This window comes from Geotrypetes seraphini, chromosome 7 (genome assembly GCF_902459505.1).
Source record: "Geotrypetes seraphini chromosome 7, aGeoSer1.1, whole genome shotgun sequence".
Lineage (NCBI taxonomy): Eukaryota > Metazoa > Chordata > Amphibia > Gymnophiona > Dermophiidae > Geotrypetes > Geotrypetes seraphini.
The window spans coordinates 121258391-121275738 of NC_047090.1; the positions used below are offsets into that span (position 1 = coordinate 121258391).

General features: G+C 40.3%; 1 protein-coding gene across 5 annotated transcripts in view; it reads left to right on the top strand.

Moving 5' to 3' along the window:
* CCDC32 (coiled-coil domain containing 32) overlaps positions 1-17348 on the top strand; it is a 65246-nt gene that overhangs the window by 12883 nt on the left and 35015 nt on the right. For 3 of the 5 annotated variants that reach the window (XM_033951276.1, XM_033951274.1, XM_033951277.1), the window contains exons 3-4: positions 792-948; positions 1486-4098. In XM_033951276.1, the coding sequence (XP_033807167.1) occupies positions 792-948; positions 1486-1624 (296 nt within the window). In that variant the 3' untranslated portion in view covers positions 1625-4098. Of the gene's footprint in view, positions 1-791; positions 949-1485; positions 4099-17348 lie in introns of those variants that run through there. The other 2 variants (XM_033951278.1, XM_033951273.1) reach the window with 1 other exon arrangement.

The following is a 17348-nucleotide window of genomic DNA, read 5'->3' on the forward strand; positions in this document are numbered from 1 at the left end:
GTGCCACCTTGTAAGGTGCCCTACTACTCTGTTGCCATATCTGGGTTGCCAGTCCATCACTTTGCTGACCCCTCCCATATCCAGAAGGTCTTTTTCTAGGCATTTGGGACTTGGGTGATATTTTGGACGAGAGTGCAGTATAAAGATGGATGACTTGGCGGTCTGGATGATCAAATGGCTGGACGTATAATTAGCCAATTCTCAAAAAAAAAAATTTTGGACGTATTTTTCAAGTATGGACTTTGGACACTTCTAACTTTGGATGTCTAGCGCTCTAGGCCCAAAACAGACTTAAGACGTTTTTTGTTTTTTTTTAATTATGCTGCTCAATGCATCTACATGAGACAATATCTTAGACTAATCATCTATAGATTATAAAAAAATAGATATATATTGAAATTGGCCTTCAACAAAGAGAATCAAAATAGTGACTAACCAGTGGAATCGGGAAAATATCAAAGGAAATATAGCAATTAGGCAATATTTATATTGTTAAAGCCCAGTTCCAATTCTGAAAGCAAAGTTATGGATTATCCTTAGGTAAACCCCTATTTTTCAAAAAGAAATGAAGTTGAAAAGGTTCATAAAAAAACATAGAAGTGATTCTCAAAAAGCATAACACATTTACCAGGATAACATAAATTACATTTAACTCCCATGACTATTAAATTATGATAAGTAAAAAACTTCTTTCTCCTGGATTGGGTTGACTTAAAAACATCGGGAAAAATTGAAGTCTACTTACTTTTCGTTAACCAATAGCCCTTTTTTATTCATATTTTTCACTTTAGAGAGAAAACTGAGAAAAATTAAGGGGATGTCACAGGAAGTTACTGCTAAAGACATGCTGTACACACTGGCCCAAGCAAAGAAGGAATGTTGGGATCGATTACTGCAGGAATTATCTGAGCCTGAAGTTTACGTGGAAGGACAGGAATGTGATGAAAGGTATTGAGCAGGGCAAATATTATAGCCAATGTAAATGAATAGGATGCCAAACGAAAACCACAGAGTTTTTTTATTTTTTTAATAAAGAATTACATTTTTCAAGAGCCCTGTTTATCTGTGGTAACTATTCTTTGGCTAATGAATGGGATGCAGACAAAGTAAAAAAAACTACTTTCACCTTGATTATTCACTCCACATTTAGGCTGGAATGTACTGTATTTTTGTCAAAAAATCATAAGGGAAGCCCCTTCATACTATAGTGGCATTCTGCTCATCAACCCATAATGTATTGAAAAGGGAGTAGATGCGGATAAACCTTGTCCCTTAATTACTGGCCTTTATTTTGTCCTTTCTGTGGGGGCATGGAGGTAGGCACACTTTGGTGATTATCTTTAAGCTTTAGTGATCTGTTTATATTCTGTGTTTTAAGACTACCTAACTTCGGTGTGTTTAATACATAAAGGAACACTCAACTACATCTGACATTTCATTGAATGTTCAGCTTTTTAAGTCATGTTGCTGTTTTCCTCCCCTCAGCACCCTGGAGCATTTCAAGCGCTGGCTCCAGCCAGACAAAGTGGCAGTCAGCACAGAAGAGGTGCAATGCCTTATACCCCGGGAACTTAACACAGAAAAGCAGGAAACTGAAGAAGAATCTGCAGCAGCAGAACAGTGAACTTCTTGTCTCTGACCAGGAATGTTCAAGATGAAAACAGCTAAATTTCAGCTATAGGTCAGCTTGACTGCAAGACCAATAGCTTCAACTGTCAAAGCAGATGGACTTAGGACTTGGTCTGTGCCCTGAACATGTAGACAGTGCCTACTGTACTGGACATTTTATAATTTATTTCCCTGTTTGCAGTAACATGTCTCTCCTATTAGTTTTGAAGGATTTGTGCTTCAGTTTCAAGTGCTTGGACAGAGTTCTCTATAATTTTTGTTGCTTTCACTATATCGGTCTGATCTCAGAATGGACCATCTTCTCTTTTGGGTTTGAACCTTCTGTTCTTTGCCACTGGTGCTTTTAGAACGAGGCCAATCCTTTTCGAGAGGCAAATCGTGGCATTAAAGTCTGATTTAAGCTTGTTGATTATGCACCCTCATAGTATTGCCAGCTTGTACACTGCCCTGTGGAAAGCCTTAGCTTGTTTCCTGAATCTGATTCCTGCTTCTTAGGCTTACTGAAGGTGCAGTTGAGGTAGCATTCTCAACATGAGGGAGCAAGGAAAGAGGAGAAAGTTTTTCTTGGTCATTGCCCAATGGTGACATCTAGTGGCTAATCTCAAAGTGCACATGAGAGCCACAGTGTGCAGTCTTTTGGCTGCGAGATTGGGAGGGTGGGGAGGGGGGCATTCCAGATAGTTATGAAAACTTAATAATTCCAACTGTGTGAGAAGCCTAAAGGAGCAAATTATTGGTGCTGTATGTGTTCACCTAGGACACCAAGGTTTGAGTTTTGTCTTTGCCTTCTGTTCTTTTGGAGCCATCTAGGTAAAGCTGGTGTTTAAAAAGCACTTTTAAGTAGAGCCACATACTTAACTGTCTTTTATTAACTGCTACAGGTTTTTTTTCTCTAAGCCATTACCAGATATATACTGTGCCATACAGATACATGTAAAATAGTCCCTGCTCCTTGGAGCTTACAAGCTAATCATAAAAACACGCATGACAAATGAGTCCATAGGAATTAATTTATTATAGAGAAGCCATTCTTATTTAAAAGCAGCCTTAAAAAGTGAGTGTTTAAACTGGATTTAAATAAGGCAAGAGAAGGGAGGGAGCATGATGCTTGGATTCAGGAAGCCTATTCCAAGACTAAAACACAGAAAGTGTCAGGTATTGGCAGTGCAGAAGATGGACATATATAAGAGCAACTCCAGAGTAGAAGCATTGATCTGTAGCTAGTAATAGTCTATATCTTGCAAAATGAAGGTGTTAAATACTTATTTTGTGAGAAATGCAGGCATTTCTTTAATGTTCTTACTACATATCAAGACTGTTCATCTTGGGATACCAAATCATTCCTTGATCTGGTTTACATACTATAGCTACAGCACAGTAAGCAGGACTGGTGTACTTGCTTATTGTGGCAGGTTAGTAGATGATAAATTCTGGAGCTAGGGTATGAGTAAGCAGGGGCCTTGCGAGGGAGGAAGAACTAGGAAAAGGAACACCAACACCATTGCTGTTGTACAAAGGCTCAGATATGTTATTTGTATATAGAAAGTCCCCATAGTCCATAGTTGTCTGTGCTGAAAAGTAGGGATAGGAGGCACACCAATAGTCTTCTAATCTATACCCCTATCATTAAGCAGGAACAAATGTACTAGAAGAATGTTTCTACCCTGCTGTTGAAAACATTGGTGACTTTTTCACTATTTGGTAACTCATTACAGTACTTAACTTTCCTGCCTTAAATCCAATCAATAAGCTTCCGATTGGAACATAGAATAAAATGAATTGGTAGACACTGGATTCATGGATACAATATGGCTATTGCATAGAGTGTGAAATATAATACTGAATATTATATAATATTTCAGATGCATTCTTAATTACAATGCAATATTTGGTGTATTTAATGGACTAGAATAGTCCTTTCCGTGACATGGTTACCTTAGGTCCTGTATAAAAGTCAGTTATCTGGTGGTATACAAAGAAATTCCCTGAATGCTTTTTCTCCTGCTTTATATTCTTTTCTGTTTCCCTAGGTGAATACTACAGGAAATCAGTGCCAGCTTTCTTGGAAAGATTGTTTTTAAGGTTTCATTCATTACCTTACCTTTCTTTTTTCATAGGCAGCAGGGGTCTCTCCTCTTCCCCATTCTCTATTTCTGTGAACAACATCCTCATCCTCACTCTCTCATTAGCTCACAGCCTTGGGGTAATATTTGGTTCATCTCTCTCATCTTCACATATCCAACAGACTGCCAAAATCTGTCATTTCTTTACAATAACACTAAATCAGACCCTTCCTTTTTAAGCGTACTACTAAGACCCTCATCATCTCTCGTCTAGACTACTTCAACCTGCTTCTCACTGGCCTTCCACTAAACCATCTCTCTCTCTCTTTCCTTCATGAGGCAAATCTTTCATTTGAAAAGAAGCTCCGGAATGAGAGGGCATAGGATGAAGTTAAGAGGTGATATGCTCATGAGTAATCTATGGAAACACGTTTTTACAGAAAGGATAGTAGACGTGTGGTATAGTCTCCGGTAGAGGTGGTGGAGAAAAAGACTATAGGCTCCTTTTAAGAAGGTGCGTTAGGGCCTTAATGTGCGGAATAGCACGCGCACTAGCTGCTACCGCCTCCTTTTAAGCAGGTGGTAGATTTTCGGCTAGCGCACGCTAATCTTCTGCGTGCGCTAAAACCGGTAGCGCACCTTCGTAAAAGGAGCCCTATGTCTGAATTCAAGAAAACGTGGGACAGGTACATGAGATCATTTAGGGAGAGGAGGAAATAGTGGATAGGCAGACTGGATGGGCTATTTGGCCTTTATCTGCCATCACATTTCTGTGTTTTACCTTCTGCAGCAATGAGTGTGTGGGAGAATGTATCCCTTAGAATTGATGAGTACTAGTGCATATATGCCTTCCTGCCGTCACCCAATCTTTCCCATGCCATCTCATTGTTTGATGTCCTGGGGGTAGCAGGTGCAGAGAAGAGGTGGGCACATTGCATCTAGGAAATAATGGGGGATCAGGGAGGTTGTAGGGTTACTGTGTGGTGGATACTTACATTTAACTCTGAGTTGTTGTCTCACGCACCAGATGAGGGCCAGGTTCTCCCAGTGTACCCACCTATAGTGATGCCTGAGAGATTCCATGTCCTGGTGGATACCAAAACACCTGCAAGATACAAGTTGGTGGAGAATGGGATCAGGTGATGGGCCTTCTAGGCTTCATATACAATCATGTTACTTGTGTACTTTTTCTCAAGTACCTAATTTCATTTTAGTTTGGTACATTGTAAACCGCTTAGGTCAGTAAAATGCAGGAGCGGTATATCAAATCTTAAACATAAACAATGCTCTACACATGGCATTAGACAAATAGCAACAGGCTATTCCTGAAGCCCTAAAGAGCACAGGCTTGCCTGTATCTAGGGCTTAGATAGTGGAGGCCACTGACTGACACGCACCTCTGAAGGGTGCTTCTGATATAGTGCCAGGCCTTCGGGGAGACACTGTAGGGTGAGGCTCCTGTCGTCATGTAATGCAAAAAGGTGCACCATTCCATCAGAGCCTCCATCTCCCATGGGGAGTAATTTGGCTCCCTTCTTTCCCCTATCACAAACACTTTCACTCACATTCCCTCACTCATACATTCTCTCACACACTCTGGAGGTCAATCTTACACCCTTTCTCACTCTTATCTCACACTCTTAACTGTCTCTCTCACATTAGCACTCTCTCACGCTTACTCTTTTCAATATCTTTCCAACACCAAACTCCTCACTATTCACAAAGAATCGTCATTCCCTGTGCAGGGCTATGTATAGATGTGCAGGATGTCAGGAACATCCTGTTACTATGTTTTGATGTTATCGGGGACTTTTTCTAGCAGAACTAATGGACGTCTACTTTAGATGTCTTGCGGGTCATATAATCGAAACTCGTGGGATGTCTACCGTAGAAGTCTTAGAGGTTATATAATCCAAACACTTGGCTGTCTAGTAGGACGGGTTTTAGACAGCAATTTTACAGGTATTTAGCTATGGTACTTGATTTTCAAAACGTCATGTTCTTCCTGGACATCTTTTCGATTATGGACTCTTTTTTTGGACGTCGAACTCTGGAGATCCTGAGTCGGACTTAGACATCTATTGAAAATGCCCTTCTAAGTATATATATTATTTTGTTGTAGTTTTGTCCTGGATCACAATGTAATTAAAGTTGGTAATACTGTATGCCATTTTGTTTGCATATTTTAAAAATTAGCATATTGGCTTCATCAGTAAAACACAGGGTAGGTTTTTCATTTAGGTCATAGCTGTATTCTGAATCCAAGTCAACTCCAGCCTTATTTTCAGTTATTGATACATTTATTACAAGGTCTCAGCCTGACTTTTTTTTATCACAATCCACAGCAACTGGCTTCTGCTTAAATAAAGGTTGTGTCTGCATGAAACTATTAAAGTAGCATTCTTGAATATTGGTGTCAACCATAAGAAATCAATAAAACCCACTATGTAAAAATTACCTCCAAAACTCCAACACCACCACCTTTGTACATATTGAACTGGGGGTATCATTAAATATCAACATTTAGGTTTCTTGTAGCAATGCAAAGCAAAAATACCAATAAGCTTTCTTTAATTTCAGCTAGTTGTTTTGCAAACAATCTGAACCCTGCAGGCGCTGTGTGTGCCACCCTTCAAGCTTTTTCAGGGAAAACACAAACAATTATATTAGTAAATAGAAAGTAGCTAATTAATACTCAGAATGATTCAAATTTGTTTGCTTCAAAGAGATGGCCTGAACGCCCTACCCCTGATGGCATGCCTAAGTGACATACTGTAGAGGCTCATTTTCAAAGCACTTAGACACACAAAGTACCATAGAAACCTATGGTACTTTGTGTGTCTAAGTGCTCTGAAAATGAGCCCCATAATATCTCTTACTGGCTAGAAGAGCTGCAGAAAAATGTATTTCTTCACTGCTCCTCCTTTGGTTGGCAAGGTAGCAGGAGCATCCACCTTCATTTTTTTTTCCTCTTCTGAGATCAAATATGGAACTTGGATCTCTTGCATTGCAGCTGAAGCCATATGGCTCAAAATTTTTACCTGCAAGCAGGATACTTGTTTGTTGCTTCATAACGATGACCATTTTATTCTTTAGTTGCCAGGCAGCATTGTAAATGAATAACCCAGATAACCCAGATGCAAGATTAAAACTAATCCAATTTTCAACAAATAGGGAAAACATGCAGAGATTTACTTTTGGAAATATTTTCCAGTGTAAACCTATAGAGATTATGTTGGGGGGTGGAAGGACTTGTATGTAAAAGCTGTATAGGTTTTGGGCTCTATGGGGATGAATGTGTGTTTGTGGGATGGAAGCTATAGGTTGGGGTGGTTTTGTGGAAAGGATTTGATGTGGGTCTTTTTGGAAGGGGTTATGGATGTATGGATGGGGGGGGTCAAACGTATATAGAGTTTTGTCTACACATAGGTTACCCTGGTCAAGTTATATGCTTTCAATGAATCCCTAAAGATACTTGTTTGTTACTTCATAATGATGACCATGTTACTTCATAATGATGACCATTTTATTCTTTAGTTGCTAGACAACATTGTAAATGAATAACCCAGATGCAAAATTAAAGCCCAATTTTCAACAAATAGGAAAAGCATGCAGAGACGTGCTTTTGGAAATATTTTCCAGCATAGACTTAGAGGTTATGTTGTGTGTGTGTGTGTGTGTGTGTGTGGTGGTGGGGGGGGGGGGTTGGAAGGACTGGTATGGAAAAGCTATATAGGTGGACTCTGGAGAATGAATGTGTGTCAAACTTCCCTGTCATTTCCAGCTGCCCACGCAGGGTCCAATTGCTCTGCAGGATCCAAAACACTTTGGTCTTACAGCATGGCTCTCGAGTTCACAACACTAGCACGTAAAGGGTATTCAGATAGAGTTGTCTCTACCTTTCTAAGATGTAGGAAGAAGGTGCCATAGCAGCATATGCGAAAGCCTGGAAGTGCTTCCAAACTTGGTGTGCTCAGAGGAGTGAGGACCCAAGCCCTGCACCAATCTCTGTGGTACGTGTCATCCTGAAGGAAGGTCTGGAAAAAGGCCTAGCAGTTGGCTTCCTAAGTTCAGCTTGCAAGGCTCTCCTGTTTTAGGCCTAGGATTAATAAGAGTGTTGTAGCCACACATCCAGATGTGACCAGGTTTTTGAAGAGTGTGTTATGCCTCCATCCTCCTGTTCGACAGCATTTTCCAGCGTGGAATCTTAATTTGGTCCTCCGGATGGTGGCGAGAGCGCCCTACAAACCTTTGGAACAAGCTTCCCTGATGGTTTTGGTAGTGATTACCTTCTCCCAACGAGTGTTGGACCTTCAGACTTTGTCCTGAAAAGATTCATTTCTCAGAATTTCAGATTTAGGCTTGGCTTTTCTTACTAAAAGTGGTTTCCAACTTTCTTGTCATTCAAGAAGTCTGCTTACCTGCCTTTATTCCTTTGGGATCAAGAGAGAGTGATCAGGTGTTGAACTTGTTGGCTGTGCGCAGACTCTTACTGTTATATCTAGAGGTTACAAATGAATTTCGATTGCCAGATCATCTGTTCGTATTGACTGGGGCTGCCTGTAAAGGTCAACCAGCTTAAAAAGCAACCTTTTTGAGATGGATCCATATGGCCATTTCTTCAGCCTATATCAGAAGTGGAAAACGTCCTATATCCATAAAGAGTAGCTTCCATGAGCAGAATCTTCAGTGGTATCCCCAGATGAAATCTGTAGAGCTGCCACTTGGTCTTCTCTCCATTCATTCATGAATTTTTACAGGGTTGGCTTGGCGGCCAAAAAGGACTCCGCATTTGGATCTTCAGTCATCTGTCCCACCCTGAACTACAGGGACTGCTTTGATACATCCCACACATTCAGAAATGGAGTGTCTGTCACATTAGAAGGAAAGATTAGGTTCTTACCTCCAATAATCTGTCTAGTAGGCAGACACTTCATTGCTATCAGATGTTCATTTGATGCTTATTGCCTCAAAGGTGCCGGGGAATACAGACATCTTGTTTCTTTCCTTTATCCAACTTTGACAAGAATAGAGGATGTGATTGCTGTGTTGAAGAACCTAGGGGGATATCTATGAAAACTCTTACACTTTTAGTGCAGGTGGCGCTCTAGTCATTAACTTGTTTGTTTTATACCTTGTTATGTATTGCAAATGATTAAGTTTTGTTTATCTGTTATATATTTAATAATAATAACTTTATTTTTCTATACCGCCATAGTCAGATGACTTCTAGGCGGTTCATATCGAAAGAAGGCTGGACATTCAGCGAATTACAAATGTGTGAGGGGAATGTTGCAGAAGAAAGGGGGGGAGGGAATGTAAGCGGGGTTGAGAGGGGAGGGGATGTGAGAGGGGCTTGGGATTGCCTGAAAGATGATATGAACAGATATTTAAGGATCTGAACAGATTAGACATGTTTCTCAGAGCGTGTCCTAGTACCCCTCCCTCTTCTTTTTCCTCTCCAGGGCTGAACATCTGTTTTGGTATGAACTGAGGAATTGAAGGACAGCCCAGAAGAAGGGGGGTGGAGCAAAAGAATGCTAATTAATCTCTACAAGAATTCTCACAAGAGGGGGATTGGCTACCCACACATTCAGGAATGGAGTGTCTTATCTACTAGAAAAAAAGATTATCGAGGTAAGAACCTAATCTTTCCTTGTTAAAGCCCAAAATGTGTTAAGTTATAGTTGAGATGTGCAGGTCAGTATTTTAGAATATAATCTGCCAATTTAGAGCCTGTTTCTAAAATGCAGGAGAAGTGGACATTTATTTGCCTGCTCCATGCAACATACACATCCATTTTAGCAAAGTAAACATGGAAAATAGTGACATGTTCAAATCCACACATAACCAGACATGTCTTGGCACAATGGCAATGTAAACAAGCTTGTTCTGGCACATACAGGTACTTCATACATTTTCCCTAGCTGTCCTGGTGGGCTCACAATCTATCTAATGTACCTGGGGCAGTAGAGGACTTGTCCAGGGTCACAGGGAGCTGTATAAGGATGCATCTCAGATATGCACTTGCATTATGGGTACGTGTGCAAATATAGCAACATGACTGACTTGTTCTCTCTCTCTTTTTTATTTATTTATTTATTTTTTTAGTGATCCTTAAGATACATGTGCCCACACACACCTTCCAAAATATTAGGTATCAGGTGTATCACATAAGACGTGGCTGTGTAAGCTTCTCCATGAAGGAAAACAGATAGTGAGGAAATCTATTTGTGAAATGATGGAAGCTCCTGTGTGTTGGGTGTGTGTCTGAGAGAAAAGATTTCAGCAGGATGGAGAGTGATTCAGAGGACAGGTGTCTTGAAACGAGAACTTCCCAGGCCAGGACCTCCACAAGGGGGGCAAAGGGAAGGCACCAACTAGGGGAGCTGGCAGAAGGCCAGGAGGTAAGAGAGGCAGATGAGTGGCTCCAAGCTATAAGGTTGTCGGAGGATGAGAATAATCCTAAGAATGGTCCTTGCAAATTATGAGGACATATTTGGGGAGCAAAGTAAAAATACTGCCCTCTGCCTCCAAGAACTTAATTTGGTCTACCATAATGCGGACAATCAATAATATAGTGGTGACGGCCCACACAATGGAACAAATTAAGCACCATTACCAGGACAGGTCTACCATAATGGGGGCAGTCAACAATATAGCGGTGATGTCCCACACAATGGAACAAATAAAGTGCCACTACCAGGACATGAAGTCCAACTTTCAGAAAAAGAAAGCGACCATCTGCCAACATGTTGCTGAGACAGGTGGAAAACCACCCTGTGACACCATGCTGGCAACCAAACTGCCCTACCTATTTTGAGGGACTCCGAGATCTGGATACTGGCTGTGAGGATGCAGGTAAGTGTTAGCAGACATGTGGGATACTGTATGCATTATTAATAGTGTTTGGCAGAGTGACCAGGTTACCCATTCCAGAAGGGAGACTTTTTGGCCAGTCCTGGTTTTAAAATTACATCACAAAGCAGTGTAGCATTTTAGCCCATGATTCCATCCATTGAAATCAGTGTTGCAGGTCCCATAATGCACCAGGATGAGGTTGCAGAAATCCAGGACTGACCAAAAAGTCTCTCCTGGAATGGGTAACCTGGTTAACCTAAGAACAAACCATAGCTCCATCTGGTGCAGGTGATAGCTAGGTAGTTACTCAGCAAAGTACATATCAAAGAGGGTCACAGTGGGTATTGTAGAGTGTGACAATTCCTCACACAAATGGCCTAATGCTAAGTCACCTACAAGGCCAACCTAGTGCACTGGGAATTGACTGTGCAACTGGCAGATCCGTGATATGGCTCTCTTATGTGTACATCACCCATGAGGCTATTTGTGTAGGTATTTGTGAATGTGGTGTTTGAAAGAGCAAAACCTTGCACTGCTGTTCATGGTTTAGGGGAAGGTATGTAATGGAGCTTTTCCTGGGTAATACAGCTGTTTGCGGGGAACATAGTCATCACATCTACATCCATGTTACATACGTGGTCAACATGATCCAACCCAGGAGCCATTCTACCTTGCACCAAAGCATCCTTTCCTGATTGGAGGGATGTATTGTTAAATAGCTGGTGATACAACCATTGCCCCAAGCCCCTTGAGGAGGTCTGATGTTGGAAGTCGTGATATTTCACAAACTTCGTAATATGACATTTGGCCACATCGATGGTTCAGCATAGAACATAGAAACATAGAAATAGACGGCAGATAAGGGCCCACGGCCCATCTAGTCTGCATAGCGTATAAGATCAAACAAGGAAGTATCATATTCTCCATGTTACCCACTGTTTGATCCCTTTACCAGTGAGTTTTTCAGGACTGCAGAATTAGTGTAGTAGTTAGAGCTGTGATCTCAGACCCTGACATACTGGGTTCAAGTCCCACAGCTGGTCCTCGGTGTCCAAAATAATTACTGTAGATGCAATTTCACACAGTTTGTACAGAAAAGGTGTGTTTTTATCCAAAGTGACCTGTTAACTTTGCAATTCCATAAAATACATAGCATCTAATGTGACATTGATTATATAGAGATGGAGATTAAAAATATATGTATGGATATATAATATATTTGAGCAGTACCCAGATCTAGGTCATGCTAATAAAAGAGCCAAACATTTGTGAGAAGCCTGACGGTTTTTCCTAATATCATGTCTTAAAGGACCCAGTCCTCCCAGGCCATAGGATTCACAAGACAGGCAGTCATGCCACTATAGCAGATAAGGCAACATTCACTCTGCCCAAACTCATTACCATAGATACAAATTCACACACAGTTACTACTGAAAAGGTACGCTTTTATATAAAGTGAGGCATGACCCTGGAATTCCATTGGGGAGACAGCATCTAATGTGACATTGATTATATAGAGATGAAGATAAACAAATGTATGTGTATAGATAGATGGAGAAAGAGAAATGTATATGTGTGTGTATATACTCTGAAATCTTTAAGACTTGGCTGAAACACAAGTCTACAACAACCCAAAACAGGTAGTATAGAGAGGTAAAAAGGGGTCTCAAGCGCTCACAGCTATAAGCCCGACATTCTTTTCAAGGCTAATAACTACAAAGTGAGCTATCATCGGTCCCATACACTCTCTTCTTAAATGATTTTTATAAATTTTTATACTTTTAAATAGTTTAGTGATCTTAATTTCTTATGCAATACTCTCCCATTGTGATATATAATCATGAAGTACTTAGCTTCAATGTATATTCTTAACGACGGAAGATCTCCGTTTCACTCTCATATACAATGAGAGAGCTTCATCAGGACCAGAGTGGTTGAATTAATCAACACTACAAAATGAAAACAAGGAACAAACTTAATTATTCATAACCTTATTTATAAATAAATAAATAATTTATCCTATATTTTAGATCTTCCAATTAGTGAAAGCACCAGAGAACCTATTTTGACCCATTACTATTATATGTATCCAAAATCTTTATCTTAAACTTCAGATTCATCTATTTAACTTTAAAACCATTTGATTTAATTTCCTTTTATGATACTTTTAAAACCTCTACTGTTATACCGATACATATTTAAATATACATTATTTCACAAAATATTGAATGCTAAATACTAGATGCTGACAAGATTACTCAGTCCCAGAACGTCAACTTAACTGCCTATTACTACTAACCTTTATGAGGTATATAAATGCCCATTATTTCTTCCAAGCTGGTCCGTATACAATTGCATTAAAGATAATTCTTTTAAAATTATAATCCTTTCCTTCAACTAGACAGCTCTATTGCAAATAGGTTATCAAACATACCTGTTCAAATAGCCCCTTGTAGACTATTTTAATTTCAGCTTTTATTCAAAGACTCATAGAAAACTTTTTCCGAGTTACTTTTAGGGTGTCCTACATCACTTCCAGGCTTGTTTTACCGGAAGGACCGATCTGTACTGAGGATTGTAAACAGATCCTGCTTATCATATAACGGATTTTAAAGGACAGCGAACACTTGTACTGGAAGTTATATCCCGGAAGTGATGTTGCTTTACCCTATCAAATAATCAGTCTTTATCTTTATTTTTACCTTTGTTTTTATTAAAAACAGAAATTAATTTTAATTTTATCTCCAGTTAGGAGGTCATTAAATACCAAAAACAATAGCGGCAGTGCAAGCTCTCTCATTGTATATGAGAGCGAAACGGATATCTTCCGTCATGTTACTGTGGTCAGAAGGCCGGGTATGATAATACTCACCCGAGCTAAGTATTATTATATTTACATTATAAAATTGAAACAAGGATAAATAGATAAATTTAAGAAATGAGAGTATATGTCACACACTTTGAATTGAATTAATAAAGATGCAAGGACCGATGATAGCTCACAAAATAGTTAAGTGCCAAGACTAGTTCTATTAGCTCTTAACTGTGAGTGCTTGGGATCCTAATACAGTACATCAAATATAGTCAATTTAAATCAGGTGTATGAACGTTTAGATCCAACATTAGCCTATTTTTTGGGATGTAAAAAATTAGACACCAAAATATAAGTTGGGTGTGTCCTAGGACATTGCAGGAAAGTTAACTCCCTAGACTCCACCAAAAATATATAAACCTCAAATCTAAATTTTTAAGATAAGGAGCACCCTCAGCGTGAGTTTGAAAGCTTTAAAGAGCGACTCAAGGAGCAGCTCTAGTGCTTAGAATAGCAAAGCCAGCAAACACTGAGCAGAGATTACCACTGGCTGCCAGCTGCACACCTTCACCTGGGTGCTTTAAAGTGCAAACAATGTGCAATAAATAAATAAATATAAAAGTGGAAGACAAAAAGTTCACTCTCCTGCAATGCCCCGAATGCCTAACCCACTGACCTGAACAGAGAATGAAAAAATTAGTCACTTGTCCCTCCAGTTACTTAGCTGAATAAAGGTGCTGTAGTCAAATAGTAGCAAGGAGAGTCCAGCTTTTTTTGGATCAAAGACCAAATTTAAGGTGCAGTCCTCTTTCAACATGGCTGGAAAAAAAAAATTTTTTGTTACCAAAATGCACTTATCCACGTTAAACCTCATTTACCATGTCGCGACCCATTTCTCCAGCGTGTTTGTCACTCCTCTTAATTGGTAGAGGTGCAGAAGCAGGGTCCGCAGCACCAGGCTCTCCCCTCCTTGTAGTCAGTAGCCTGCACGCCAAGCAAGGCCACCTAAACAACCGAGGATTGATTTCTCAGATTTTATTTTTTGGGTTGGGTGGGATTTGTAGATTTAGCTTTATTTTGTGGAATGGTGAAGACAACCTTTACTTTTTATTAGGGTTAGTTTTGTTCATTGGAAAATTTGCAGACGACACCAAACTATTTAGTGGAGTTGGGACTAAAGAGGACTGTGAAGATTTACAAAGGGACCTGAACAAAATAGAAGAGTGGACGATGAGATGGCAGATGAAGTTTAATGTAGAGAAATGTAAAGTCTTGCTTGTAGGAAACAGAAACCCGAAGTACAGCTATACAATGGGAGGGCTGGTAATGGGTGAAAGTACCCAAGAAAAGGACTTGGGGGTAATAGTGGACAACACAATGAAGCCGTCGGCACAGTGCGCAGCGGCCTCTAAGACGAATAGAATGCTGGGTACTATCAAGAAAGGTATTAACAACCAGAACAAAAGAAGTTATCCTGCCGTTGTATCGGGCGATGGTGCGCCTGCATCTGAAGTACTGCGTCCAATATTGGTCACCGTACCTTAAAAAGGATATGGCGATACTCGAGAGGGTTCAGAAAAGAGCGACACGATTGATAAAAGGTATGGAAAACCTTTCATATGCTGAAAGATTAGAGAAACTGGGGCTCTTTTCCCTGGAGAAGTGGAGACTTAGAGGGGACATGATAGAGACTTACATGATCATGAAGGGCATGGAGAAAGTGGAGAGGGACAGATTCTTCAAATATTCGAAAACTACAAGAACGAGAGGGCATTCGGAAAAATTAAGAGGGGACAGATTCAGAACCAATGCTAGGAAGCTCTTCACCCAAAGGGTGGTGGACGCCTGGAATGTGCTTCCAGAGGGTGTGATAGGACAGAGTACGGTACTGGGGTCTAAGAAGGGATTGGATGATTTCCTGAAGAAAAGGGATAGAAGGGTATAAATAAAGGATTACTATACAGGTCCTGGACCTGATGGGCCGCCGCATGAGCGGACTGCTGGGGGTGATGGACCTCTGGTCTGACCCAGCAGAGGCACTGTTTATGTTCTTATGTTTATGTTTATGTTAAATGTAATGGGTAAATTTTGCATTGTTGTCTTCATGATGTCATGCTTATTCAGTTCTATGTAGACACAAGATGTCATGTTTCTATGGATCGGCACATGGGATCTCTCAGAGAGAGAAAGAGATAATGGTTACTGCGGATGGGCAGACTAGATGGGCCGTTTGGCCTTTATCTGCCGTCATGTTTCTAAGACATTTGAGTATGTTACAGTTGTACCTGAGTCACTTCAATTATGATAGAGGCCAATTGGACTAGTAAGATTCTCACAAAGATTCATACATTATATGAATACCTTAAGGCAGGGGTGTCAAAGTCCTTCCTCAAGGGCTGCAATCCAGTCGGGTTTTCAGGATTTCCCCAATGAATATGCATGAGATCTATTAGCATACAATGAAAGTAGTGTATGCAAATAGATCATATGCATATTCATTGGGGAAATCCTGAAAACCTGACTGGATTGTGGCCCTCGAGGAAGGACTTTGACACCCCTGCCTTATGATGAACCTCATTTCACCTATAAGTGTGGTTGACCCTCCCAAGATATTTTAGGGCAAGAGCTGGAAAATGGCTGGTCAGGCTTGTATGAATCTAGTCCAGAGGAGGGCAACTCCGGTCCTCGAAGGCCGTAATCCAGTCGGGTTTTCAGGATTTCCCCAATGAATATGCATTGAAAGCAATGCATGCAAACAGATCTCATGCATATTCATTGGGGAAATCCTGAAAACCCAACTGGATTCTGGCCCTCAAGGACCGGAGTTGCCCACCCCTGATCTAATCACATGGTGACATCTGTATGCAGTCCCCTGAGTCTGCAAGGCTGCACTTCATTGTGAGCACAAATGTGTTATTTTACCCAGGTCAAAATGTACATACCACTTCCCAAACCAGTGTGTTGCACCGCACCTCAAATGATACCACGACTCCAAAGTCTGAGTCTTCTCATTAAAATACATGTATATGTGCCTATTCCCTGGCCCTCTCTTTGTGACAGGCCATGAATGTGTATACGATGTGCAAGATCTCTTTGCAGGCATAGTATGGATGTGATGCCTTAACAGCAAACTATAACAGATCAAGCATAAGTAGTGGAGACAAAAATATTAAATAGAATAGGCGCGAGAATTGGTCCTTGTGGAACTCCACATGGTAACATAAAGGTCTCCATGGTCTGATCTTGTAATTTTAATTTGTAAGTTCAATCGTATAAGTAAGATTTAAACCATTGTAAGGCTGTGTCAGTTATGCCGATATCATGATTGATAGTATCAAATGTCGCGGTGAGGTCTAGCGAGATCAGCAATACTGATTTAAGTTGATCCATGTAATTAAGGACTACTGTTGTCAGTGCAAGAAGCAAGGTCTCTGTTGAGTGATTTGGACACAATCCAGTTTGGTTAGGATGTAGCACATTCATTTGATGCATAACTGTGGATTTACACTAGTGTTCTATAACACACTGGCACAACTGCCATTATAGAATGCTAGCTAAATGCCCAGTTTTTTTGGTGCCTAATGTTTAACAACCCATATAGAATTTAGCCCTATACTTCATATAAAAGGTTATGTATCATTTTGTGTACGAGAGGCTGCTGAAAAGTTCTCAGCCCAACCAAGAAGAACATGATGTGGAGCCTTGTAACCTACAAGTTATTCCACACTTTTCTTGACACTTTTCATTTCATATCATTGAACTGAAAAGTATCAAGAAGTGTGTGGAATAACTTGTAAGTTTCATGGCTCCGCATCATGTTCTTCTTGGATGGGCTGAGAACTTTTCAGTGGCCCCTCATGCACTTTTAAAATGCAATAGCTAGCCTTTCTCAAAACCCCCCCCCCCACAAAAAACCAACCTCATCATGATCAGTCTTGCCTGAATTTGAGCATTGCTGCTTTTATGATGGCAAATGTAAAAAT